This window comes from Gekko japonicus, unplaced genomic scaffold (assembly GCF_001447785.1).
Source record: "Gekko japonicus isolate JY-2015 unplaced genomic scaffold, Gekko_japonicus_V1.1 scaffold287, whole genome shotgun sequence".
In the NCBI taxonomy this organism is placed as follows: Eukaryota; Metazoa; Chordata; class Lepidosauria; order Squamata; family Gekkonidae; genus Gekko; species Gekko japonicus.
The window spans coordinates 72,602-83,664 of record NW_015167065.1 but is presented as its reverse complement, the minus strand read 5'-3'; the positions used below and the strand labels follow the sequence as shown (position 1 = coordinate 83,664).

The window sequence follows — 11,063 nt, the reverse complement described above, 5'->3', positions numbered from 1 at the left end:
TAAATAAATAAATAAAAATACACTCAGCTTTACACATGTAGGCCCAATACCCAACATCAGTCTGCCCTGAGTATGAGGCGCATGAGCATGTGAAGCTGTCTTATACTCAGTCAGTCCCTTGATCCATCAATGTCAGTGTTGTCCACTCAGACTGGTAGCAGCTCTCCAGGACTTCAGGCCGAGGACTTTCATATGAACTACCACCTGATCCTTTTAGCTGGAGATGCTGGGGATTGAACCTGGGACCCTCTGCATGCCAAAAGCAGATGGTCTACCACTGAGCCACAGCCCCTTTCACAATACACAACATGGGTGCAATCCAAATCCATCATTGTGTGCAGGCCCTACCCAGTGAAGAAGAACCCCATCTGAATAAGAATGTATTTGGCTGTATTCAAAGAAAAGTCTCCAGATGGCAACTGAAATGGTCTCTCTTTACCTCACTGTGACCGACAAAGAAAGCTTTGACTTTTGAAAGCTTATACCCTGAAACTCTTCTAGGTCGCTAAGGTGCTAATGGACGCGAATCTAACTCTTCTACAGCAGACCAACATGACTACCCTCTGAAACTACTACTTCTATGACTACTAGTAGTAGTACTACTAGCACTACTACAGAGGACAATTACTGCTCTCATAAAAATTGTCTTACCAGAATTCGGCTGCCCATGCTTTCCAGGACGAGCTGATTCCGAGCCATCGGTTGATTTGACTTCTAAGAGGTATGACGCTTTCTTTTCCCTATCAAACACAGAGGTAGTATAGATTGAACCCGTAGTAGGGTCCAAGCGGAAAAACGTATAGTCCCCATTGCGATCGGGTAGCAAAGAATAAGTGATCTGAAAGACGAAGAGAGAGGAGGTCTACAATGAATCCAGACTTTGGCAGGAGGGGGTTGTCTTTCCCACTGGGCAGGCTTGAAATGGGCAAAAGGTAACCCGGCAAGCCCACATGTGCACATACACCCCCACCAGACCATTGTTTTCAGGACACGTCTTCTCACTCTCCAGTCCAAAGGAAGCACACTGCCTTGCGTTCTACTAAAGAAATGACACCAAGTGCATTCCCTCCGTAGGTCTCAAACCAGGGCTGGAATCTGCCAGCATCAGGGAGCAGATGGCAAGGCTGAAACCTTCCCCAAATGGGGAAGTCCAAGGAAGCCCAGGAGTGCCTTTGTTGGCGACATCATTCTCCCTCTGAGTGGCAGGAGCCACTACCTCTACCTAGGGCAGGAGCACAGTATGACACTGGGAGGAAGGAAGGTCTTGGATCCTTTTCCGATCCTTGGCCCTGTCCAAAGGGGGAAAGGGTGGAGGCAGCCTGACAGAGAGGTATGCCACCTGTGAGCTGCCAGGTGAAGACGGTGACCCTCAATGGCGACCCTGATTGTAATTCTTAGCATTGCTATTCATTCACTGGCGCCAAACACAAATTCAACACTGTTCATTGTTTTTTACACTTACCTTGCCATTTGGACCAAGGTCAAGGTCAGTGGCAGAAACCTGCAGAACTGAAGTTCCAATCTCTGCTCCTTCTGTAACCGAGGCTTCGTAAATTGAGGAGGTGAAGAAGGGGACGTTGTCGTTGACATCTGAAAAAAATGTTTTAAAAGTCCAAACGAGTGGCCTACGCATTTAAGCTGTTAAAATGCTTAAGATTTGCTTTTTTAATAATACTGGTTTTTTTCAGAGGTCTCAAGACAGCTTATACCCTTAAAAGTAATAATACACACACTTAGGACACTGGTTTTTATTTATTAAGATCTGATTGCGCTCTATGAGTGCACTGGATAAAACTATAAAATGGAGGATCTCCCATCATTTGCTGTCTTGTAGCTTTTTATGATGTCTCCAGATAAATATTGGTTGCCTACTTGGGTTCAGAAGTCAGGAAACCCACCAATTGCCTTGTGGCCTTCATACTAAATGACAGATTTCCTTTTGTAATTAGTTTAGTGCCATAACAGGCAGCACCAGTTATCTGTAGCAGATTTATCTTCCCCAACGTCCCAGACTGCAAAGGTGACTACCCTGTCTACATGTATACTTCATATTGATGGCTCTGCTAGATACATATTTTCTGTAGTAGCCACTGCAGTATTTTATTATTGATGGCTCTGCTAGATACATATTTTCTGATCTGTTGTATTAGCCACTGCAGTATTTTATTGGTTAGTATTTTATTTTACATATTTTGAGAATTAAATCTGAAGAACATTTGGTCACTTTCACCTGTTTGTGATCCGACCACCATGCACTATAGCAACCAAATGCCTAAAACTGAACCTGAGTCAACCATAATGCATTTCTGATTTCAGAAGCTTGAAACAACTTTAAAGAATCAATATGAAAGGCTAGTGCAAAAAATTCAGATTGATGATCTCCAGATGCACGGATTGAGGGCGGCCTAAAAGCCAGTTTGGTATAGTGGTTAACAGCACGGACTCTAATCTGGGAGAAACGGGTTTGATTCCCCACTCCTCCACATGCAGCTGTTGGTGTGACCTTGGGTCAGTCACAGTTCTCTCAGAGCTGTTCTCTCAAGAGCAGTCCTCGAAAGAGCTCTCTCAGCCCCACCTACCTCACAGGGCGTCCGTTGTGGGGAGAGGAACAGAAAGGAGATTTTAAGTCCCTCTGAGACTCCAAGTGAAGGGCGGGGTATAAATCCAATCTCTTCTTCTTCTTAAAAGGATAGACATGCTCAGCATAAGGCTCTCAAGGCTGTTTATAACAACAATACCATCTCATTCCAGTGGGCACCTCTACCATACAAATCAAATAATCTGCACAATGGGACAACCCAGGGAGAGGCGAGAGGTTTCTGAAACCCAGAAGGAATCCCCCGGTTTGCCAAGAACTTAGACAGATACAGAGAGTATTTTTTTTAAAAACTAAAAGTAACAGGCAATGTCTGTACGTGCAAAACTGTTTTTAAACAAGGTAAGGATCCGTCAGTGAGGGAGGGAGGCACAGCTAGAAGGGCAACGGTAGGGTTGCCAACTCTAGCTTGGAAAATGTCCCTGGAGATTTGGGAGTGGCGTCTGTTCCGGGCAGAGCTTGGGGAGGGGAGGGAACTCAGCAGGAGCAAGATGCCAGGGTCTGTAGTGTATCCAGCCTGACATGTCCGGACATGCCCGGAGTGGCTCAGGCACAAACACCACTAGCTTCATGCCAAAAGACAATGGGCCAGTAGGATCCTAGCCAGGCCCAATGAAAGGGCTAGGTCCCCAGCTGGGAGGCCAATAGGTCTCTCGGTTACTGTAAATAGCCTATCGGGAGTGGGGTGTGTGTTTGGTGGCGGGTTTTCTGAAGGAATATAAGCCGGCCTGCGAGCCAGCCAAGTGTCTTTGTTCCTGACTAAATAAAGGTATGCTTAGCTGAAATCACTCTCCGTGTGCATACTTTTCAGGGTCCATCCTCAGAAACTGCCATTTGCCTCTGGGGGAAATGACCTCCGTAGTCTGGAGTTTGTTTGCTTTTTGTTCTACGTCTTCATTATTTTGCAGTCTCGCCTCTTTTGCCGTCATGTCGCAGCCGACTTACAGCAACCCCATAGGGTTTTCAAGGAAGACGAAGTTCAGAGGTGGTCTGCCACTGCCTGTCTTTGCATTGGTCTCCCATCCAAGCACCGACCCAGGGCTGACCCTGCTTAGTTCTGAGATCCAGGCTAGGCCAGTGTTCCCTCTAAGCTGACTTAGTGCGAGCCAGCTCACAATTTTTTGGCCTCCGGTTCACACATTTTTGTCTGCGCTCGGGAAGGATGTCTCCAAAGCAAACTGCTCTACGCAGTAGCCCAATCGCTCGCTCGCAACTTTAATGCCAGCCAACTCACAAAGTAGAATTTTTGCTCACAAGACTCCGCAGCTTAGAGGGAGCCCTACCCGCCTCCAATGGAAACCAGCAGCCCCGGGATCTTTCTCGCTGCATTTTTTTTTTAAATCACCCCAAGCTTCTGAGCCATTTCCAAAGGCAACCCCGCACAGAGTGTATTACAGTAATCAAACCTGAATGTGATCAGAGCCTGGACAACTGTCAATTTCATCGTGCCAATCAAGAAAGGGGCCACCACTGGAGCACCAACAGAAGTTGGCTGAAGGGGGGGGGGCATCCCAAAGACATCATCTCATGGCATTAAAAAGCCATTCTCTTTTAACAGCCTGAACTGCAGAATGAGCTCACAAATCCTGGCCTCTGAATAGACCCTCCGCCATCCCAAGCATGTTAACAAATCCTTAATAGCAGCTGCTATGGTGTTAAACCGCTTTCCCGTGGTGAGAGATGTGTGTTAAGAAACACCTGACAAGATCAATTTAACCTTTATCCTTTATTTTCTCAATGGGACTGATGGAAAGTTATTTAAGCAGGACCATTAAAAATGGAACCAAATGGGCACAAATGGCAGCGGGGCCGCTACGTCCAACTGAGCACTGTTCACTGAACGGCAACATGCCCCTCTCAAGGAACGCCATGCAATTCTTATTTTTTTTTAAATTACTCAGAATCGGTTGAATCCTTCAGAAGGAAAGTCCAAAACTATGGATCAGCCAACAAATTGACTTCTCTATGCGCCAGCAACAGAGAGACTGACAGGGCCACCCAAAGCAGAGTTATACCTCTTTAAGATCATTAAAATCAGTGGATTTAGAAGGGTGTAACTGCTTCGGATAGCACTATAATTATACCTAACTGGGCACTCAAGATTTCAGCAGGCGTGTAATAATTATAATTTATCATATAGTACTGTGTGTAGAATAGCCAGGAGATCCAAAGATTGTCTGGCAGCCAGAAGTGCTAGACAGAGCAGGCAGAGAAAGAAGTACTTTTCTCCCTTTCTCACAATACAAGAACTCGTGGGCACTCAATGAAATTGCTGAGCAGTCAGGTGAGAACGGATAAAAGGAAGTACTTCTTCACCCAAAGAGTGATTAACTCATGGAATTCACTGCCACAGGAAGTGGCTAGCATGGACGGCTTCAAGAGGGAATTGGATAAACATATGGAGCAAAGGTCCGTCAGTGGCTGTTAGCCAGAAGGTATAGATAGGAGCTCTCAGCCTTGGGCAAGTGATGCTCTGTATTCTTGGTACTTGAGGGGAGGGGGGCAACAGTGGGAGGGCTTCTAGTGTCCTGGCCCCACTAGTGGACCTCCTGATGGCACCTGGTGTTTTTGGCCACTGTGTGACAGAGTGTTGGACTGGATAGGCCATTGGCCTGATCCAACATTGGCCTCTCTTATGTTCTCTTTTAGCATTATGCACCACTAGGTGGTAATCTAGACTTAAGTCAAGAGATGTTTCAGAGGTGGTTTGCCATTGCCTGCCTCTGCGTCGCAGCCCTGGTATTCCTTGGAGATCACCCTTCCAAATACTAGCCGAGGCTGACCATCCTTAGCGTCCGAGACCTGAGAGGATCGTGCTAGCCTGGGTTACCCAGGTCAGCGGGCACAACTGGATTCAGAAGCAAAGGGTCAGTAATTTGCTTCTGGTTATTACACCCAACCATTATAACTTTGTTCTAGCAGACTATCTATACGTTTTAGAATTCCCTAAATACCAAAGAGCCTTCACCTTGGTCTGCTTTAATGCTTTACTATAACCTCTTTAGGAAGGGAGATATACATATATCCCTTACCCTCGACATGTTTGTCCCTGCCACATGGACACAGCTGAAACAGCTGACCGTGTGTTACTGCATTGCCCTTTATGAGAAGGGCATTCAGTCCAATTTTATCAAATTTTCCAGGCAGACTTGATTAATTTTATATTTCTCTCCTCCTCTCAGAGTGTTCTAATAAGACTAGCTTTACAGAGACCAAATTTAGCACTTCAGCTTGTTTAACAAGAAAGCAGCTGGTTAAGCCTTTCTATTAATTGTGTCTGTACTACTGAAATCAGCCTATTATGTGGGTATGAAATTTTATTGTATGTAGATGTGCTGGCAACTGTGTATCAATCTCGGCTGATCTATTATTGCAATAAATAAAAGTTTAACGTTTAACCATTATGACAACATCACCCACCTGTCACGTTAATGTACACGGTTGTGAATGCCGCTAGGGGAGCTGCGGCAACGTTCTGGGCCCGAACTTTCAACAAAAAGGTCTTGGTCGTTTCATAATCCAAAGGTTCGGCTACAAGGATAGATGCAGAGCCATCCTCTCTGTTTGGAGTCAAGTAGAATCTGACTGGCATGTTGGTCTCTGGAACGAGTCCCTCTTCTAGATTGTAAGTTATTCGTGGGTCGCCAAGGAGAGATGTTGCTTTAATGGTCTGCATGGGTCAAAACGTTTACAGAATGAGAAGCCGCATCCACCATAGTTTCAAAACTGGGGCGTGTTGGGGGGGGGGGTATTTGTGAATTTCTTGCATTGTGCAGGGGGTTGGACTAGATGACCCTGGAGGACCTTCCAACTCTATGATTCTATCATTCTAAAACAATCATGTGCCAAAAAAGCCAAAAAAACCCAAGAAGTTCCGCTTTCTCCTGTTAGATGGATGGCCCATCTGACTCAGTCCGGTTAACCCTGAATGGCAACAGGTCTCTAAACAGGTTTGAGACCCAGTGTGGTATAGCGGTTACAGTGTTAAGGCTAGGATCCGGGAGACCCTGTTTTGAATCCCCGCTCTGCCATAGACGTTCACGGGGTGACCTTGGCTTGTCATGCATTCTCAGCTCAACGTACCTCACAAAAGTTGTTGTGAGAATAAAACGGAGAGAAAAGCGATGTAAACCGGTTTGGATCCCCATTGGGGAGAATGGTGGTGTATACATTAAATAAACCAACAAACAAGCAAACTAATTCTTCAATCTCTCCCAGGGACTGAGGTCCCTCAGGTACACACCTGAGGCCTCCAAAATGCAAAAGGCTACCTGCTGTAGAATCTTAGCGGGAGCTGACAAATATTCTTAGCTCCGACTCTAATGAGTACCTGCTACAAAAAGAGTCCTGGCTCCGATTATGAGGCTTTAAACGCATACGGTTTCAGAAAGAACAGAATGTATTTGTCCTTCTCTTGTGGGGATAAAAAGCAATGGCTTTATGCCATAAGGAGGGTAGGTTTAAGTATAATTGTCTGTTATTAGAAAAACCCCAAACTTACCACAATGGAGGTATCTCTTGTTGTGTTCTCAGGAATGACAACTTCATAAGTGTCCTTTTCCCACCGAGGGGGTTGGTTTATTGTACTGGTGACTGTAATTCTAACCTCAGCCTTACTGCTCCTGTTCCCTCCGTCCGTTGCTATGATTTCTTCAGTTATGAAAGACTTCTGAGTCAAAAAAGAAAAGAACTCCTTTATTAGACTTGATTCTTAATGAAAAAACATCTCTACCACTACTTATATCATGGTTGCAGGGCTTCTGGATTTTGCTAAGTACTTTTCAGCCTTTTTATTTTGGGACGGATTCCTTTACAGGAGAAATAAGAGTCGGTAATCAATGATTCTTCTTCCTCTGCAGGTGGAGAAGTCCTCCTGTTAAGCAGCCCATCTGTTTGGAGACTGAAGAGCTTCTCGGCAGATGTGCTTATGCTCTCTGCTGAAAAGCCGCACCAAGTTATTTTTGCAAATTATTTTGTTGTTGAAGTTTTAGAAATCTGTCCCATTAGGAAGGCTGCAGTCTGTTGTCTGGAGACTAGGGCCCTTTATACTGAGGTGGGAGGAAAAGCAGAGCGGAATGGAGGAAGAAAGATGGAGCAGAAAGCAAAGCAGGGGCTGTAAGAGGGACAGAAGAATAAATACTGATGCTCAGAATCTTTCCTTGCCTACATTAAGCTATAAAAAACAGCAGCAACTTGGAGGCAACTACCAGCAGTGAGTGGCAATTTCTGGCCACTGTCATGCAGCAGCCAGAGCTGCAAGAGACAAACAAGCAGCTAGGGACCTCCATGACAGGGCTCACTGAGAAACAGAGGGGTACGCAAATGGAAATGGCATTGGATGTCTGTGGGCCACTTCAAACCTGAAGAATTATGGATGCACACATAGCAGGCAGAAGTCAGAAAACTGCAAATGGAGCTGGACTCACTGGACGGATCTTTCCCTCCCACACCCTCCCCCTAGCACTCCCTTTTAAGAGGCAGAGGATGACCAAGAAATGGGTAGGATGCTACACAGGGTACTGCAACTGGAGAATAGAGTTTACAGTGGTCCCCGAATTGGAGTTGCATCCAATCCAGCACGTTCCCATGCACAGTTAAAGGATGACTGCAACAATCACATGTTTACAATCATGTGTCAGGTTTGCTAGGACAACCACTGCCCATTTTAAGCCTGCTCTCAGGTTTCCAAATCTTTCCCACTACCTACCACAACATCTATTGCCTTCCAGTTCTTTATTTTCCAACTTCCATAACACATTCTACATTTTCCAAAAATCCCAGAGTTCGCAAATCTGTGACAACTCTTACGAATACACAAAGCTGCCCTGTATATAATTTATATTGTTTACATAATTGCGGGGCTCTAGTTACAGAATCGCAGGGAAAAGCACTGCACTATGGGGAGGACTCCGTTCCGATCTCCTGGTTATGACCAGAGATCTCCTGGATCACTTCCACCAAGGCAAATGTAACAAGTTAAGATGCAACAGTGATGGGGACATTATGATTATAGAACCAACCCATTCAAGAAGAAGCCCTCGACTGGTAGACATCAGCCGGAGCAATTACAAGCAGAGCCCCAGGATGGTCACGCCGCCCATTTCTGTACTTGGGGTCCTGCTGTATCTATTGGTAATTTACACCATCAGCTGACATTGGGCTACACATATATTAAAAGGGCTGCACACTCCGTACCTGCGATATGGGCTGGCTTACATAAACCCAGCCAGTGGTAGGATTAACCTGGAAGTATTTGGAAAAATACGTAAGGCCAGCGTTAAAGCCATAGTCGTCGTCGTGGGCTGCGACACGAAGGAAGCTCGTCCCAACGGCTGTGTCCTCTCTCAGGAAATCTGGGGGTACAGATTGGACCCTCTTTATTAGCATTATGGCACCATACAACGTGGAAGAGAACGTTTTAAGAACGGGCATGGATTACAGATGTGCACTCTGGACAACTCTTACGAATACACAAAGCTGCCCGGTATACAATTTATATTGTTTACATAATTGCGGGGCCCTAGTTACAGAATCGCAGGGGAGGACTATGGGGAGGACTCCATTCCCATCTCCTGGTTATGACCAGAGATCTCCTGGATCACTTCCACCAAGGCAAATGTAACAAGGTAAGATGCAACAGTGATGGGGACATTATGATTATAGAACCAACTCATTCAAGAAGAAGAAGCCCTCGACTGGTAGACATCAGCCAGAGCAATTACAAGCGGAGCCCCAGGATGGTCATGCCGCCCATTTCTGTACTTGGGGTCCTGCTGTATCGATTGGTAATTTACACCATCAGCTGACATTGGGCTACACATATATTAAAAGGGCTGCACACTCCGTACCTGCGATATGGGCTGGCTTACATAAACCCAGCCAGTGGTAGGATTAACCTGGAAGTATTTCATTTTCCCACCAGCTGCAGAATACGTAATGGCAGCGTTCAAGCCATAGTCGTCGTCGTGGGCTGCGACACGAAGGAAGCTCGTCCCAACGGCTGTGTCCTCTCTCAGGAAATCTGGGGGTACAGATTGGACCCTCTTTATTAGCATTATGGCACCATACAACGTGGAAGAGAACGTTTTAAGAACGGGCATGGATTACAGATGTGCACTCTGTTCTTTGCCCTGGCCTGGATGGCCCAGGCTAGCCCAATCTCGTCAGATCTTGGAACTGCTTCTCCCATCGAGGGAAACAGAGATGTCCGGAAGAGTGCACAGCCCTGAGGTTCTATTCATATATCTTATGAATGAGTTATCGTGTGATATGAGTGCCTTAGTGTCCACTCAGGGAAGAATTCTATCATCAGCAGAAAGGTAGTACGGGCAAAGCGAAACACCTTCACATTATAAAGGATTTCAAAGCACATGCTGAGTTACCGTTTTAAAATGAATAATTTTATTGAATCTCTCACGCATTAATTTGATCCACAACCTGGGCAATTTCACTGACGCGCTGCATTCTGTGGCATTTCATTTTCCCACCAGCTGCAGAATACGTAATGGCAGCGTTGAAGCCATAGTCGTCGTCGTGGGCTGCGACACGAAGGAAGCTCGTCCCAACGGCTGTGTCCTCTCTCAGGAAATCTGGGGGTATAGATTGGACCCTCTTTATTAGCATTAGGGCACCATATAGCGTGGAAGAGAACATTTTAAGAATGGGCTGTGATTACAGATGTGCACTCTGTTCTTTGTCCTGGCCTGGATGACCCAGGCTAGCCTGATCTCGTCAGATCTTGGAACTACTTCTCCCATCGAGGGAAACGGAGACGTCTGGAAGAGTGCACAGCCCTGAGGTTCTATTCATACATTTTATGAATGAGTTATCGTGTGATATGAATGCCTTAGTGTCCACTCAGGGGAGAATTCTATCATCAGCAGAAAGGTAGTACAGGCAAAGCGAAACACCTGCACATTATGAAGGATTTCAAAGCACATGCTGAGTTACCCTTTTAAAATGAATAATTTTCTTGAATCTCTCACGCATTCATTTGATCCACAACCTGGGCAATTTCACTGACGCGCTGCATTCTGTGGCCAGCCGACTGCAGGGATCGCTGAATGAATTGTTTAGTTTCAGACCTGGTTATGGAACTGAAATGGTTTCGGTCGCCCTGGTGGACGACCTGCCCTGGGAGATGGGACCGGGGGAATGAGGTCCTGTTAATTCTCCTGGATCTCTCAGCAGCTTTTGATACCACAGAGCATGGTATCCTTCTGGACCCCCCTTCAAGGTAGAGACTGGAAAGTAGCGTTGTGCAGTGGTTATAATGCCACAGAGTCTACCCTCCAAAGTGGACATTTGAAGAAGAAGAAGAAGAGGAGGAGGAGAGAAGAGATTGGATTTATACCCCGCCCTTCACTACCCAAGGGAGTCTCAGAGCGGCTTACAAACTCCTTCCCCTTCCCCTCCCCACAAGGTCGGTGGGGCTGAGAGAGCTCTTGACAGAAACTGTTATTTTTTT

The 11,063-nt window shown here is 46.0% G+C and overlaps 1 protein-coding gene across 1 annotated transcript in view; it reads right to left on the bottom strand.

The window, feature by feature from the left end:
• The window catches only part of LOC107111658 (neural-cadherin-like), a 99,283-nt gene that overhangs the window by 49,882 nt on the left and 38,338 nt on the right, over positions 1 to 11,063 (bottom strand). The window contains exons 10-14 of the mRNA XM_015412663.1: positions 9,445 to 9,617; positions 7,098 to 7,265; positions 6,017 to 6,266; positions 1,463 to 1,590; positions 652 to 838 (exon numbers count right to left, since the gene is read on the bottom strand). Of these exons, the coding sequence (XP_015268149.1) occupies positions 652 to 838; positions 1,463 to 1,590; positions 6,017 to 6,266; positions 7,098 to 7,265; positions 9,445 to 9,617 (906 nt within the window). The remainder of the gene's footprint in view (positions 1 to 651; positions 839 to 1,462; positions 1,591 to 6,016; positions 6,267 to 7,097; positions 7,266 to 9,444; positions 9,618 to 11,063) is intronic.